The 15,317-nt window shown below is 45.1% G+C and overlaps 1 protein-coding gene across 17 annotated transcripts in view; it reads left to right on the top strand.

Annotated features, from left to right (window-relative positions):
* The first annotated feature begins 6,209 nt into the window (after window positions 1-6,209).
* The window catches only part of BOLL (boule homolog, RNA binding protein), a 34,577-nt gene continuing 25,469 nt past the window's right edge, over window positions 6,210-15,317 (top strand). For 6 of the 17 annotated variants that reach the window (XR_014558207.1, XR_014558208.1, XR_014558209.1 and 3 more), the window contains exon 1: window positions 9,106-9,259. Coding sequence is in view for 3 of the 17 variants with exons in the window: in XM_083713887.1 (XP_083570013.1) it covers window positions 9,242-9,259 (18 nt within the window). In the remaining 14 variants the exon portion in view is untranslated. Of the gene's footprint in view, window positions 6,420-6,510; window positions 6,687-9,088; window positions 9,260-9,675; window positions 9,802-15,317 lie in introns of those variants that run through there. The other 11 variants (XR_014558211.1, XR_014558212.1, XR_014558213.1 and 8 more) reach the window with 6 other exon arrangements.

The raw sequence follows: 15,317 nt of genomic DNA, 5'->3' as shown, positions 1-15,317 counted from the left end.
GAACATGCCCCCCCCCCCCCGGTAGCATTGTTGGACTACAGTTCCCATAATCCCTGGCCTTGCTGGTTGAGGCATATAGAAGTTGGAGTCCTACAACCTGAGATAAACTCCTGGGAAATTAAAGGAAGAGACTCTCTCAACACAACCCTCCCCGATGTACAGCAGGGCTAGTTCTCCTCTCTTCCTCCGAAAGCCCAACACCATCTCCTTTGTCTTGCTGATATTAAGGTGCAAGTTGTTCCCTAGGCACCATGTAGAAGAAGGACATGATATAACACTCTCCTCTATTGTTCATCCCCATTTTTGAATAATGGAGGCTCTATTTATCTACATATGGAACAACTGATTGGTTTAAAATTGGGAAAGGAGTACGGCAAGGCTGTATATTGTCTCCCTGGTTATTTAACTTATATGCAGAATTCATCACGTGAAAGGCTGGGCTGGATGAATCCCAAGCCGGAATTAAGATCGCCGGAAGAAATATCAACAACTTCAGATATGCAGATGACACAACCTTGATGGCAGAAAGTGAGGAGGAATTAAAGAACCTTTTAATGAGGGTGAAAGAGGAGAGCGCAAAATATGGCCTGAAGCTCCACATCAAAAAAACAAAGATCATGGCCACTGGTCCCGTCACCTCCTGGCAAACAGAAGGGGAAGAAATGGAGACAGTGAGAGATTTTACTTTCTTGGGCTCCATGATCACTGCAGATGGTGACAGCAGTCACGAAATTAAAAGACGCCTGCTCCTCGGGAGAAAGGCGATGGCAAACCTAGACAGTAATAATAATAATAATAATTTATTATTTGTACCCCACCCATCTGGCTGGGTTTCCCCAGCCACTCTGGGCGGCTTCCATAGAAACCAAAAATACACTAAAATATCACACATTAAAAACTTCCCTGAACAGGGCTGCCTTAAGATGTCTTCTGAATGTCAGGTAATTGTTTATCGCTTTGACATCTGATGGGAGGGCGTTCCACAGGGCGGGCGCCACTACCGAGAAGGCCCTCTGCCTGGTTCCCTGTCACTTTGCTTCTTGCAATGAGGGAACCGCCAGAAGGCCCTCGGCGCTGGACCTCAGCGTCCTGGCTGAACGATGGGGGTGGAGACGCTCCTTCAGTTATACTGGGCCGAGGCCGTTTAGGGCTTTAAAGGTCAACACTAGCACTTTGAATTGTGCACGGAAACGTACTGGGAGCCAATGTAGGTCTTTCAAGACCGGTGTTATGTGGTCTCGACGGCCGCCCCCAGTCACCAGTCTAGCTGCCGCATTCTGGATTAGTTGTAGTTTCCGAGTCACCTTCAAAGGTAGCCCCACGTAGAGCGCATTGCAGTAGTCCAAGCGGGAGATAACTACAGCATGCACCACTCTGGCGAGACAGTCCGCGGGCAGGTAGGATCTCAGCCTGCGTACCAGGTGGAGTTGGTAGACAGCTGCCCTGGATACAGAATTGACCTGTGCCTCCATGAACAGCTGTGAGACCAAAATGACTCCCAGGCTGCGCACCTGGTCCTCCAGGGGCACAGTTACCCTATTCAGGACCAGGGAGTCCTCCACACCAGCCCACTCACTGTCCCCCAAAAACAGTACTTCTGTCTTGTCAGGATTCAACTTCAATCCATTAGCCGCCATCCATCCTCCAACCACCTCCAGGCATTCACACAGGACCTTCACCGCCTTCACTGGTTCTGATTTGAAAGAGAGGTAGAGCTGGGTATCATCTGCATATTGATGGACACCCAGTCCAAACCCCCTGATGATCTCTCCCAGCGGCTTCATATAGATGTTAAAAAGCATGGGGGAGAGGACGGAACCCTGAGGCACCCCACAAGTGAGGGCCCTGGGGTCTGAACACTCATCCCCCCCCCCCACTTTCTGAACACGGCCCAGGAGGAAGGAGCGAAACCACTGTATAACAGTGCCCCCAGCTCCCAGCCCCTCTAGACGGTCCAGAAGGATGTTATGGTCGATTGTATCAAAGGCCGCTGAGAGATCCAGCAGAACTAGGAAACAGCTCTCACCTTTGTCCCTAGCTCACCGGAGATCATCAACCAGTGCGACCAGGGCAGTTTCAGTCCCATGATGAGGCCTGAATCCCGATTGGAAGGGATCCAAATGGTCCGCATCCTCCAGGCGTGCCTGGAGTTGTTCAGCAACCACGCACTCAATCACCTTGCCCAAGAATGGAAGATTTGAGAATGGACGATAGTTGGCCATACTGGCTGGATCTAAAAATGGTTTTTTTAAGAAGCGGTTTAAGAAGGGAAGCATTCACCACCCCGGAGAGCCCATCGCCCAGCCCTTCCCGGCTTGCTTTTATTAGCCAGGATGGGCAAGGATCAAGGAGACAGGTGGTTAGCTTCCCGCGTCCAAGCAGCCTGTCCACATCGTCGGGGGTAACAGATTGAAATTGATTCCATGCAACTTGACCAGACAGGGATCTAGACAGCATCTTAAAAAGCAGAGATATCACCTTGCCAACAAAGGTCCGTATAGTTAAAGCCATGGTTTTCCCAGTAGTGATGTAAGGAAGTGAGAGCTGGACCGTAAAGAAGGCTGATCACCAAAGAATTGATATTTTGAATTATGGTGCTGGAGGAGACTCTTGAGAGTCCCATGGTCTGCAAGAGGATCAAACCTATCCATTCTGAAGGAAATCAGCCCTGAGTGCTCACTGGAAGAACAGATCCTGAAGCTGAGACTCCAATACTTTGACCACCTCATGAGAGGAGAAGACTCCCTGGAAAAGACCCTGATGTTGGGAAAGATGGAGGGCACAAGGAGAAGGGGACGACAAAGGACGAGATGGTTGGATAGTGTTCTTGAAGCTATGAACATGAGTTTGACCAAACTGCAGGAGGCAGTGGAAGACAGGAGTGCCTGGCGTGCTCTGGTCCATGGGGTCACGAAGAGTCGGACACGACTAAATGACAAATTGACAAATTTAAATGACAAATTTATCTACATATCCTGACACATTTCTCTGATGAAAATAGGGACATCCCATTTCATAATAATTTTATTATTTATACACTGCCTATTTGACTGGGTTGCCCCAGCCACTCTGGGCGGCTTCCAACACATATAAAAACATAACAAAACATTAAACATTTTAAAACTTCCCTATAGAATGCTGCCTTCAGGTGCCTTCTAAAGGTTATCTCCTTAGCTCGGGAGTCACATAACTCATAAACCTCAAATAAATATCCAATGAAAATAGGGACTTCCTTCCATATCCTCCAACATTTCTCTGATGAATATAGAGACGTCCTAAGGAAAAGTGGGACATTCCAGGATCAAATCAGAAACTGGGACGGCTTTTGTAAATCCGGGACTGTCCCTGGAAAATAGGGGCACTTGGAGGGTTTGCTAATATCCATTGATAGACCTGTATTCCATTAATCTGTATAATCCGTATTTAATCACCCTCTGAAGATGGTTATTCAAATAGGACCAAAACAGCTGCAAAACAGTACTACCCAAACCAACTGAGACAGCTGCTCCAGAAGAATACCATGGTTCATGGTATGAAAAAGTGCTGAAGGATCAAGGAGGATTAACAGGGACACATTTTCCCTCTCTCTCTCCTGATAAAGGTGTAGGGTGACAAAGATAATTTCCATTGCCTGAACTTTGCTTTAAATTGATCTAGAAAGTCAGTTTTATTCAAGATAGCTTCGGTTGGACCACAACACTATTTTCCTTTGGGTGTCTCCTGAAAACTGTGGGTGGGATTCACCTAACATGCCCCATGTGTGGCAGCCCTGGGCAGTGACTTCCACTGGCACAAAGGGCTTTCCCACTTCTTCCCCCCAAGTCCCTGAAATTGGCTCGGAGGGGTCAGGAGAAGCCCCAGAACAGCACATGAACGGAGGAGACTGGGGGTTGTTCCATCTGGCAAACTGAAATATAACATTCATCGTAGCTCCACGTTGAATTCCACCATGTTTTATTTAGACAGGCCTTTAAGATGAGAATTTATTTTACCAACCAGTATTTTATTTATTGATCGTGCTTTCATTGATCTTATTGCGATGCTGTGTTCTAATACGTTCTGCCTTGATAATTTATTTATTTTTAGTACAGTGCATTCTATAAATATGTAAGTAAGTAAACAAATAAACGTAAAATGCTTTTTAGGTGCCCTTCCTCAGAGAAGTGTACAAAAATACAGAAAAAAATTGCACATCATATAAATATGTTAATGACAAACAACAAAACCAAAAGTAGTCCAAAACCATAAAACTAAAACATGGGGGGCGGGGAGCAGTTTTGACTAACATTCCATCTAAAGCTCTGGGCAATAACTACCAGTAAAAGGAGCAAAGAGGAAGGATGAAAGAGAGTGGTAAATTATGTCCAAAATGAGAATGCAAGAAGAAATGATAGAATGTCAGTATTTTTCATAAGATTATGCAAGTCTCTGCCTCTGTTTGCTACCATTTTGTTAACACGAGCTGGCCTGGGACCATTGTTTTTTTATTTGTGGGTCTCAGTCGTTTTTGGCTGTCTTAAGTAGGCCCTGCATGTAGCAAGACTGAGAACCTGTGTGTTATGTACTAAAGTTCTGACCCTGGGCCAGCAGGGGGATACTGTAGTTTTCACTCAAGTCAGCATATGCAAATAAGGGGTTGAAAGTGACATTCAGTGATTGGATAGTTACAGAAAGTGTTACAGTTGTGTTGTAGTGGAGCTCTATATAAGCAGGCTGGCTGAACCCTTCAGTTCAATTCAGTTCTGGCCTGTGAATAAACAAGAGCGGTTTGAAGAATCGCTGTGTCGTCTGATACGTTCACCCACAACTTAACACTGTGTCCATCCAAAAATGTGATGTTGTACCGTCACACATTTTCTGAATGCACATATGACAATGCAGAGGTGGTCAGTGTGGTGGCCTCAGATGTTTTAGACTGTAACCCCCAGCATCCCTGGCCACTGGAACAGATGATTGTACTCCACAAAATCTGGAGGGAACATTAGCTACCCCTGAGATAAAGATACAACAGGAAATTTCTTTTTTAATCCACTTGTCTGCTTTTGCCACCTTGCTTGAATGTAGTCCACTTTTCTTAACCCCTTATGCTATTCTATTCTGCTATTCTACTAGTATGGTGGCATCTCAGACTGCAGTCCTATGCATACTTACCTGTGCATCTCAGTATTTGCTTCACTGAACTACGACTCAAGCCCTCTGGCAAGAACTTGGTTCCTATTGCTGTGCTTGTATAATCAATCCGGTTTGGAGCTAGTAAAAAACTGTTAAGATTCTTCCACCTAACTAATACGTCAGTCTTCTACACACTTACCTGAGAGTAGGTGGAGTTTACATGTATAAACTTGGGCTGCATATTGCTGTTCATGGTGCTGCCAGAAGATACATGTTTGGCAGCCAAATGAACCTCCTTCGCTTCTTACTTCTAATGCATTTGTTCTCATTTTCTGCACTCCTTTTGTGTAAGAATGATGCATCACTCTTCCATCTTTCTCTTTTCTCTTCTGACTTTAGTGACATTTCTCTCACTCCCAGTCCTTCCTGCCCAGTTTTTAATTATCATTCTGATTTCATTTTCTCACTTTTATGGCAACCTTAGGTGTTTATTTCAATTACATTTAACAACTGGTACTAGGACTTGTGCATCGGTTTGTGACTTCATTTTTCCTAGAAGGCAAATTTTGGGGATGCGGGTGGTGCTGTGGTCTAAACCACTGAGCCTTTTGGGCTTGCCGAACAGTTCAAATCCCAGCAACGGGGTGAGCTCTGGTTGCTCTGTCCCAGCTCCTGCCAACCTAGCAGTTTGAAAGCACACCAATGCAAGTAGATAAACAGGTACCGCTGCAACGGGAAGGTAAACGGCGTTTCTGTGCACTCTGATTTCCGTCATGGTGTTCCGTTGCACCAGAAGTGGTTTAGTCGTGCTGGCCACATGACCCGGAAAGCTGTCTCTGGACAAACGCCAGCTCCCTTGGCCTGAAAGCGAGATGAGTGCAGCAACCCCACAGTTGCCTTTGACTGGACTTAACCGTCCAGGGGTCCTTTACCTTTTTTTTTTATAAGGCACAGTGAGAGAAATGTCAGCCACAACAACACAGTGGCATTTTACATATTGTGTTACATGTTCATGATCCAGTATATCATGAAAACTCTTGCATCACTCCTCTCTACTACCATTCCTGTTGAAGCCTGGCTGTCAACCAGCCTGGAATCAGGTGTGCGCGTGTGTGATTGTTGGCAAAACGATACCCCGAAAGGGGGAGGAGGAATGCAAGTGTCAGAAAGCAAACAGCACGCAGGAAGGGATCTGCAGCCAGCGGCTAGATGCTGCCACCTCCTGCTGCTCTGGGCTTAGAAATAAGATACTACCCCTGATACTGCTCTTGGTCAGGCCAAGGTGTAGTAATTCTCACTGCGCAGAGGTGAGTAAACCCCCCCCCCCGACTCCACACGCTTTGTGGTTTGTGTATGCAGGAGGATCTATGTAACTCTTGAGAGCTGAGCGTGCGTATTTCAGGACAGCAAGTTTCTCGGAGTGAGTGACAGCAGCAACAGGACAAGGGGAGGTGGCAGAGGTGAGCAGAGAGTCTTCTTTCCCAAGCATGGCAAATAAACGCTGGTCTCTTCTAAGCAGCACTAGGGGCGGAAGCTAAAACTACAGATAAGCAATGCAAGGATAATTCGGAACGGTATGGGCATGAGGGAACGGGTGGTGATGATTTTTGGGGCAGGGGTAGGAGGGAGGCTAGGAGGCGCAATGGATTGAAGGGGCAGGGTAGGCTTTCAAGGAGGGGACAGAGTTTATGTAATCCTGGGGTGCAGGCTGAGATGTTACAGAAAGTGGCAAAAGGAAGGACCGACAGGCAACAAATGAAGGGGAATAATTAATGTGAACTGTTTAAATTGCACGATGCAATATGAAAATATGGAATTGTATACTCTTTTGGCAGCCGAGATGTTGAGCTATCTTCCTCCTCAATATTCTCCTGAAAAATGCTTGGTTTGGCGACCTTAAGATCTCTCCCTATAGGCTAGTCCATAATGGGTGAACACATTCAAATGAATTCTGTAGCTGTAATGGGTGAGGAGGACCAATGTCAGAGCTTTGTGACTGCATGTAAGCTGATTTGTTAGGATGTGTTAGTTGGACCAACGATTAAATAATGCTGGTGTGTAACGATTAACATACATAATTGCTGTCTAGCAATACAAGGCCGAAAGAAGAATGTGGGTTCAGCTACAAAATACCCACAGATGTCAGTTTATCAACAGGCCAGCCTTTTACTAGTCCGTATATAATTTTTCTTCAAGCCATTTGATAGAAGGGAAGAATATAAAATCAGGGAAAAAAAACCTTTTGTGTCTCTGTTTTCATTGTTAGTGCTCACATGTATTTCCAGGAGTAAAGGCTGGCTTGCCTCAGAATTTTGTGAAGTACCTAAAGCTCATGCTATTAAAAAAAAGCCAGACTTCCTTCCTTGACCTTTTTGCCACTACCAACTTGCATAGCTATAACCCTAATTTTTTTACTCAGATTAATTTATGGCTGAAAGAATTAAGGGTGAGAGCACACTGGACACGCTTGAAGACACTTGTCCTTAAGGTGCCAGGATTTCTGAAGTCAGGAGCTGAAAATCCTATATATAAATTATGGTAGCATTTGTGCGGAGGCCATTTTTGGGAGAAAGTATGGGCTGCTAAGTGGCAACTAACACAAAATAGTCTTACGGGAGAGATGTGTAGAGATGTACAGTGGTACCTCGGGTTACATACACTTCAGGTTACAGACTCCGCTAACCCAGAAATAGTGCTTCAGGTTAAGAACTTTGCTTCAGGATGAGAACAGAAATCATGCTCCGGCGGCGCGGCGGCAGCAGGAGGCACCATTAGCTAAAGTGGTGCTTCAGGTTAAGAACAGTTTCAGGTTAAGTACGGACCTCCGGAACGAATTAAGTACTTAACCTGAGGTACCACTGTATACGATATTAATCCAGAATGCGGCAGCCAGACTGGTGACTGGGAGTGGCCGCCGGGACCATATAACACCGGTCCTGAGAGATCTGCATTGGCTCCCAGTACGTTTCCGAGCACAATTCAAAGTGTTGGTGCTGACCTTGAAAGCCCTAAACGGCCTCGGTCCTGTATACCTGAAGGAGCATCTCCACCCACATCGTCCATCCCGGACACTGAGGTCCAGCTCCGAGGGCCTTCTGGCGGTTCCCTCATTGTGAAAAGTGAGGCTACAGGGAACCAGACAGAGGGCCTTCTCGGTAGTGGCACCCTCCCTGTGGAACGCCCTCCCATCAGATGTCAAATAAACAAACAACTATATTACTTTTAGAAGACATCTGAAGGCAGTCCTATTTAGGAAAGTTTTTAATGTTTAATGCTGTATTGTTTTTAATATTCGATTGGGAGCCGCCCAGAGTGGATGGGGAAACGCAGCCAGATGGGCGGGGTATAAATATATTATTATTATTATTATTAAGCAATATGGCAGCAAGTATAGGGAAGCCTTTTAACGTGTAATGTTTTACGTGTTATGTTTTTCTATATGTTGGAAGCCGCCCAGAGTGGCTGGGGCAATCCTGTCAGATGGGTGGGGTACAATTATTATTATTAGCGTTAAAAGTGCTGTTCCAGTGCGCATATACTTAAGGGAAATGCTTGATGCTGCTGTGTGCGTTAGGCCTAAACCAGCCAGGATAATAGTGATAGCATTTCTGATACAGCCGTATGGAAGTGCTTGTGAATAACCTGAAACTAACAAGACTTGTGCTTTCATATTTGGATTGTATTTGCCTCAGAGGTCTGCTCAGAAACCTGAATGGAAATAAGTGTGTGTGTGTGAGATCTTCAAAGTCGTTCCTCTCTTCCTGCCTAGAGATTACACGGCTCACAACTGGTCATAGATGAAAGCCGAGTTTCTGGGCTTCCAGAAAGTAAGACTTAGGTGTAATTTGGGGGGCCAGGAGGCCAAATAAATCAACCGCCCGCCTAACTTTCAGGCTCCGTCGAGTCCCCTAAACACAACCTCAAACCCGCTTTTACCCCACCTCTCCGCCCAGCCGAGGCTACCACCACGTGTGGGGAGGGCGAGTTTGCCGCGCCCGCCCGCCCCCGGTTTTGCCCCAACTCCCGCTTCGCCCTGGGGCTGCGTTGAGGGAGAAGAGCTGCGTGCGCGGAACGTGCCCGCCGGGAGACCGCGAAGGCCGCCGTGTATACGCGCGCGCGAGGGGAAGAGATGGAGCCCGACCCCTCGGTTAGTATTATGGGGGGGGGGGCAGGCCGCCAATGGGCTGGGGTTGGCCCGCCGGGGAGGCTCCTGAGGAAACCGTTGGGGCAGGTTATCTAAACACGGTTGCGGCCGGGCAGCTCTGACGGCGGTAAGAAAGGGGCTTTTTATTAGGCGGTGGCGTTATTTTGTGGGGGTGGACGAGCGAGAGGCGGGTAAGAAATCTCCTCAGAAGCCTCGACGGCGGTTTCCCGCCAAAACCGGCGAGCGAGGCCCATAACGCTCCCGCTCCCTCCCCGCCTCGCTTTTGGTCACGAGACAGGCGTTGGCCACGCCCTCCCTCCGTCAGCACGAGCCCCTTCCCGCTTTTATCCTCCTTCCTAAGATCCAGCCCCGGCCAACCGCCGTGCTCGCGCCAGCTGCCTTTCTCCCCCAGAGCTAGCGCTCCTTTTGCGCGTGCGCCCTAACGGCGGGAGAAGGGCGGTTGGAGCGAAGCGAGGTTCTGTCCCGCCAAAGGATGCCGAGGAAAAGTCCATGCGAGGCGCTCCTAATTCCCCCTCATTCCTTCTGTAAGTGCTTCCTTCTCTCCGCCCGCCACTTTTCGACGCCCTTCTGGCACTCATTGGTAGTTGTGTCGGCCTTTCCCGCTTTGCCCCTCTTTCTCCCCCCCCCCGTCCCTTTTTTAGCTTCTAAAACGGTGTTTGCAAACAGCTGTTTTTGGACTACAACTCCCATCATCGCTAACTAGCAAGACCAGTGGTCAGGCACGGTCTTACTAGCTAGACGCGGGTGGGGCTGTGGGTTAAACCACAGAGCCTAGGACTTGCCGATCAGAAGGTCGGCGGTTCGCATCCCCGTGGCGGGGTGAGCTCCCATTGCTTGGTCCCTGCTCCTGCCAACCTAGCAGTTTGAAAGCACATCAAAGTGCAAGTAGATAAATAGGTACCGCTCCGGCGGGAAGGTAAACGGCGTTTCCGTGTGCTGCTCTGGTTTGCCAGAAATGGCTTAGTCATGCTGGCCACATGACCCGGAAGCTGTACGCTGGCTCCCTCGGCCAATAAAGCAAGATGAGCGCTGCAACCCCAGAGTTGGTCACGACTGGACCTAATGGTCAGGGGTCCCTTTGGATTACAACTCCCATCATCCCTAGCTAGCAAGACCAGTGGTCAGGCGCAAGAGCCTGGTCGTAAGGGGGGAGCAGAACCTCAGTTAAGTATTAATTATTGATTTACATGTTTTGGGGGAAGCTGCCCCCCTTGTCTCCACCCATGGTCAGGGATAATGGGAATTTGGTAGTCCAAAAGCAGTTGAAGACCCAAGTTTGGGAAATACTGTGGAATCTAGAACAAGAGAGAGAAAGAGAAATAATAAAATTAAGGGAGAGCATCCGCTTTCTAGTAAATAGTACCGCAAAGAACTTTGCAGTGCCAAGTTGGTAACTTAACTGTGGCACTAGGGAGTTTATTAGATATGCCTCTTTCTCATTTGGTGGGTGTGTTTCACACGTGGTGTAGAGTTTTGGATCTGCATTTGGCGATTTGAATATAAAAATGAGAAGTCTGATTGCAGATTTATTTGCTAATGCCGGATGAAAAGGTGGAGTTCCTCTCGGTACTTCCAGCTCGTGACATCTTTTGGCCTACTTTTGGTTTGTTAGTTAGTTTTCAATCAGTTATGTACATGGAATCTCCCAGTCCTTTTTACAAAGAGTTATTGATTGATTGAATTTATATACCGCCCTATACCCAGAAGTCTCAGGGTGGTTCACAGAAAAGATCACAATATATAAAACCAAAATAAAAACAGTAACCCAATAACAACCCCCCCAAAGTGTTGGGGTGGGGAATACAAACACAAATTTTAATGAGTATACAATATGACAGAATACAAAAGTAGTAAACAAAACATCCTGGGTGATTTTTAAAGAACGGCTTCATCTGGAGCTGCAAATGTAACCGAAACTGCACCAGTAATCTTCCCTGGGGAGACAATACATGAGGTGGGATGCTACAGTAGAAAAGGCTCTATCCTGGGTCAATCCCATATATACACAGAAAGGTTTCTGATGAGGATCTTAATAGCTCGGCAGGTTCAGATGGGAAAATGCAGTACTTACCCAAGCAAGGATGGAGTTCCATGTATATTGAACATACTGAAAACCCTTGTTTTCTTGGTACCTCTACATATCCAAAAGAATCACTTTTGGTAACACATATGCCATGAAGAAAATGCCTCAAAATCATTATTTGTTTTATGAAGAGTGTCACCATTTCTAAAGAACTTGATATTTTGGTTAGATTGAAGAGGTGAGGGGTGTTGTCTCTGTTATTTGCTGGATTGAATGAAATATCAGGACAGTTCCTTCGCCACTACCACTCTGCTCCAATCGCAAGTAGAGGACAGCAGCTCTTTGAGAATGCTTGGAATGCCTCATAGGTATTTCATATCTGATGGGACAATCTACCATCCTTTTCTCCAGTTTGAGGCTTGGGAATAGGCAAGGGCTTGTCACATGCAGTATATCAAGCAAAACTGTGCACCCCTTTTTCTTTATACATGTGGAGACTTAGCATATGTACAAAAACATGCAGAGTTCTGTATGTTCAACAGATGTGGAAATCCATCATGAGTTTTCTCATGTGTAAAACTTGCAATTGCTAAAACTAAATTTATAAGAACTGTACAGCGGTACCTCGGGTTACAGAAGCTTCAGGTTACGCTATTTCGGGTTGTGCACCGTGCCGAACCTGGAAGTACCGGAACGGGTTACTTCCAGGTTTTGGCGCATGCACAAAAGCGCTAAATCACGCTTTGCACATGCGCAGAAGCGCCGAATCGCAATCCACGTGTGCGCAGAACGGTGCGGGTTGCGAACGTGCCTCCCGCACGGATCATGTTCGCAACCCGAGGATCCACTGTAAATGTAATGCCAGGAACAGATTCAGGCCCAAACAATATGCTACTCACAAACACCTTTAGAAAAGGAGAAGCTGTTTTGAAGTGGAACTTACCGGTAACCTCTTCCTTCCCGCCCTCTGTTTCACTTCTCCAAATTGCCATGCATGTTTTGAGAAGTCACCAGGGTTCAAGCAGTTGCAGTTGAGGCCTCAATATGTATGTTCAGTGTTATGGCTAGAAGAAAGGAGGAAGATTTTAGAACCTTTGAAATCCACATATTCATAAAGTCCATTTATTCAGCAGTAGGTCCCACTGTGGAGGTTTCTCACTAGGGATTAGTTTAGGATTGTAGTACTAGGTAGGTAAACAAAAACCCCAGCCTGATAGAAAGGACAGCCAATTTTATTGTATTATATTTTTCTTACTTAAATCTTCAAGAAATTACTGGCTTAAAATAATGCTCTGCATTGCCTTACTTGAAATTCTGCCGCCTTATCTACATTACCTTGTATTATTTTGTATTTTTGAATTAAATTAGTTCTTCATAATAGCACTTCGTCCTTGTGTTCTGAATTAAATGCTCATTGCCTTAGGCTTCTTCCTCTCACCCTGTCATCTAATGATTGCTGTTATGCAGACAGTAAAGATGTGCTATGAATTTGTGTATTCCCATTGCATTTTTAAGTGTTTATCATCACAACCAAAATACAGATAAGTAATATACAGGAGCAGATTGCAGTCTTGAATTACCATTATGAGAGTACAGTAATGTTTTGTGTTGCAGTAAGAAATTATGTTGTGGGCAGAGCTTCAGTGCTGAAACTGAAAATACAGTATTAATGTTTTGCTCTTAATGGCATATATGCACATAACATACGTAGTAAAAGATTTCATTGTTAATAACATTAGAAGAAAGGACATGATTTTGTCTATTATGAGATCTCTGGTTGTGTAGGCAGTAACTATTTTAGGCGCTGATGTCCTTTTTGGTCTGGGAGAGTATGGGGAGTGGGAATGGAACCCCCAGGCGAAATGGTCTCTGCCCTTACAGTGGAACCTCCAGATATGAACTTAATTGGTTCCTGGGGTCTGCATATACCCCCAAAAGTCTGCATCTAGAGGCACTGCTTTTGCACACGTGCACGGCACGATAGAGCGCTTCTGGGTTTGCCGCATTCACAACCGGAAAGTTACTTTACCTGAAGGTAACATAACCCAAGGGTCCACGGTACTTCCTTTTACATAACCTTGCTTTGTGCTCTTAAGTTATTGTGGGGAAAAGAGCGCTAACTTTATAATTTTACTGGATAAAATAGATGAAAGCTACTCTGAGGTTCTTTTAGTTCTGATTAGTTTGATATGGTCTGTGTGCTTAACCGATTAGCTATTTAAAACTCCATTTTTAAACCAGAAAATACACTTTAAAAATGTCTGAATTGTTCCATGGAAAAGTTCCCAGCCAATATCTCAAAAAAGAGTCTTGGTTTTTCACAAGCTGCAGTAGATTTTAAGAGGGCCGCAGGTGGCGCTGTGGTCTAAACCACTGAGCCTCTTGGGCTTGCCATTTGTAAGGTCAGCAGTTCAAATCCCTGTGATGGGGTGAGCTCCAGTTGCTTTGTCCCAGCTCCTGCCAATCTAGCAGTTCAAAAGCATACCAGCATGAGTAGATAAATAGGTAGTGCTTTGGCGGGAAGATAAACAGCTTTTCTGTGCGCTCTGGCACTCGTCACAGTGTTCCGTGTGCCAGAAGCTGTTTAGTCATGCTGGCCACATGACCCTGAAAAGCTGTCTGTGTACAAACACTGGCTTCCTTGGCCTGAAAGTGGAGAGGAGTGCTGCACCCCATAATCGAATTCAACTGGACTTAACCGTCCAGGGGTCCTTTACCTTTTACCTTTAGAGTTTTAAATGCTTCTTTATGAAAAATTGTTTATAAATCATGGTGAGGAAATATAGGCTAAAGAGTTGTGTTCTTCAATTATAATTTATTAATGTCTCTTAACGATTTCCTTTTAATAACTTTTAACCCCTCAATTGACATATCGGTGTATTTTTCTTTTCCAAATTGGTGTTGTTTTTTTCAACAGACTCAGGAAGGACCTTGTCGTGGTTCTGTTGCTCATAGCAGACTGTGCTATGCTAACGCTTCCTGTGCATTCCTAGATACTACACTATGAACAATTATGACAATTTTTTCCTAGAAAAGAAGCTGAAGTTTGGAATTTATAGGCTGAATATTAGGGACACTGTGATAATGTATTTTTTATTATTGTTTGATGGTTAACAGCAGTTGAACTTTATCTCACGTTGTTCATTGTCATTCTGTGCCTTCAATCTGGAGCAAAAGGAGAGAAAATTATTATTTAAAACAATGATGTTTCTTAATTATTAAGCAGAGGTTTGGGTTTAGAAATGGTTAAAATAGGTATAGTGAAATTTTTCTTCCAGCTCTTCCATTTATTTCTTCCATTTATTTTTGATGGGTATCAATTATCATGATCCTTGTTGGTAGCGAGGGTTGTATATATGTATACAAATACACAAACAGTATATACTGCAGGAATATATATTTATGAAGTTGAAATGGCACCATTTAGAAAATCTTTCTGGAACACCAGTGCCCCCCTGGTTGGGAATCACCCAGAATTGCCAATGAGAACTGAGCATGCTCAGTGGTAATGTAACGCTGACTGGCTGTTGGGAAGGATGGAATGGAGTGCCCTATAGGAGGGTATGGCAGGGTGTCTAAAATCCTGAACACGAGCACTCAATTTTACATTTTCTTGCAAGTTACACTTGTTTCAGTCTATTCGATAGCAGTTGTTACAAAGCTTTATGGCCATGATTTTTACAACAGAATTTTGTTCGGATTTTATACACCATTCCCGTTCTCTGATAATTTCATGCTCATGTAGTGGGAATATTTTGCAGAAATATTTTGAAGAATATAATTTTTGCTGTGAAGACTAATTTTTTAAAAATGAACTAGATAATTTTTGTACAATATAATTGTGGGTTTTTTTCCTATGCAAATATCAGTCTTTTCCTGGTTAGTGTTAGCAGTAGTGCCATATGGTCTTGCCTGGCATAACCATAGTTACTACTGGTTTTAGTTTCTAGCTTATAAACTAATAATGGTGTACCTTTTCCTTACGGTTCAACTAGTACAGAAATAATGTTACTAGGG

Source organism: Podarcis gaigeae, assembly GCF_964106915.1.
Source record: "Podarcis gaigeae genome assembly, chromosome: 1".
NCBI lineage: Eukaryota > Metazoa > Chordata > Lepidosauria > Squamata > Lacertidae > Podarcis > Podarcis gaigeae.
The sequence above is the reverse complement of the archived record's forward strand: the minus strand, read 5'-3'. Positions and strand labels throughout refer to the sequence as shown.